General features: G+C 34.2%; 1 protein-coding gene across 1 annotated transcript; it reads right to left on the bottom strand.

The window, feature by feature from the left end:
* Nucleotides 1–350: 350 nt before the first annotated feature.
* Nucleotides 351–908, bottom strand: Chro.20224 (translation elongation factor EF-1, subunit alpha). Its single annotated transcript, XM_659841.1, has 1 exon — nucleotides 351–908. One exon carries the CDS (start codon nucleotides 906–908, stop codon nucleotides 351–353), a length of 558 nt encoding a protein of 185 aa, XP_664933.1.
* Nucleotides 909–1,135: the final 227 nt, after the last annotated feature.

The raw sequence follows: 1,135 nt of genomic DNA, 5'->3' as shown, positions 1-1,135 counted from the left end.
CTGTAAATGTAGAAACGCAGTTGAAACTATGGGAGAAAGACAAAAATAGACTCAAAATTTCCCATGCAAGCACCTTTTCAGACTGGGGAGCAAGCCCTAACGATATTCAGCTATTTAGACAAACGATACTCTATGCAAGAAGTAAAGACATATTACTTTACAATTTCCCCATTGAATTAACAGAAAAAGAACTAAACTTAAATGTTGAATTGCAAAAAAAGATTATATTAGTTATAAAACAGGAATATGAAGATGATATCAAGACTTTTATTCGAACAAAAAGAGAAGTTGTTAATAAATAATCCTTAAATTTTTGCTTTAAATCTATCGTATAGATGTAAAATTTTTTTTCAAACGCTGTCTAATATTTCCAATACCTTACCAACTGCAATAGTTTTTCCCTCATCTCTCAATGTAAATCTCCCTAACTGAGGGCACTTAACAAATTCCTCAATGCAAAGAGGATTGGTAAGGGACATGTTGCACGTCAACATATATTGAGATTTTACGAAGGCAGGCCTGTTCTTCTTTTTTTTCGTTGATAATTCGACTCCTTCCAATAATTCCTCAATGCAGACCTCTTCACAAGATGTGTTACAGTGAATAATGCATTCATATCCACTTGTTATTAGCGGCCTTTGTTCTAATAGTTCAACAAAAAGCAATTGTGCCTTAAACTTCTTAACTACTGGGCATAAATCGCTTTGGGAGCATAAAACAAAACCTTTAGAAAGTGAGTCTTCATCTATATTTAGTAACTTTATTCTTACATTTTCACCTGGGCCAGACCATGCGTATTCATCCATTTCTTCTCCAAGGCAAATGCTTTGTATTTTTGCCTTAGCACGATTAGGCATTACAACCAAATTATCGCCACATCTAATTGTTCCTAGTTCTATTTTACCCATTGCAATAACGCCATTATCTCTATAACCGTCCAACAAAGGAATACGGATTATACCATTATCTTCATNTACCTGACGAGCGATCAGGAACAGATAAATATTTATCTAGAATATCAAACAATGTGGGTTTTTCCATACTATACCAAGATGCTCTATGATCGAAATACTTTGGATTAGATTGGTCCGAAACATGATATTTCAAATTTTGACCGAGCTGTCCTGAAATTGGG

The sequence above is a fragment of the Cryptosporidium hominis genome (genome assembly GCF_000006425.1).
Source record: "Cryptosporidium hominis TU502 chromosome 2 CHRO012055, whole genome shotgun sequence".
Lineage (NCBI taxonomy): Eukaryota > Apicomplexa > Conoidasida > Eucoccidiorida > Cryptosporidiidae > Cryptosporidium > Cryptosporidium hominis.
The sequence above is the reverse complement of the archived record's forward strand: the minus strand, read 5'-3'. Positions and strand labels throughout refer to the sequence as shown.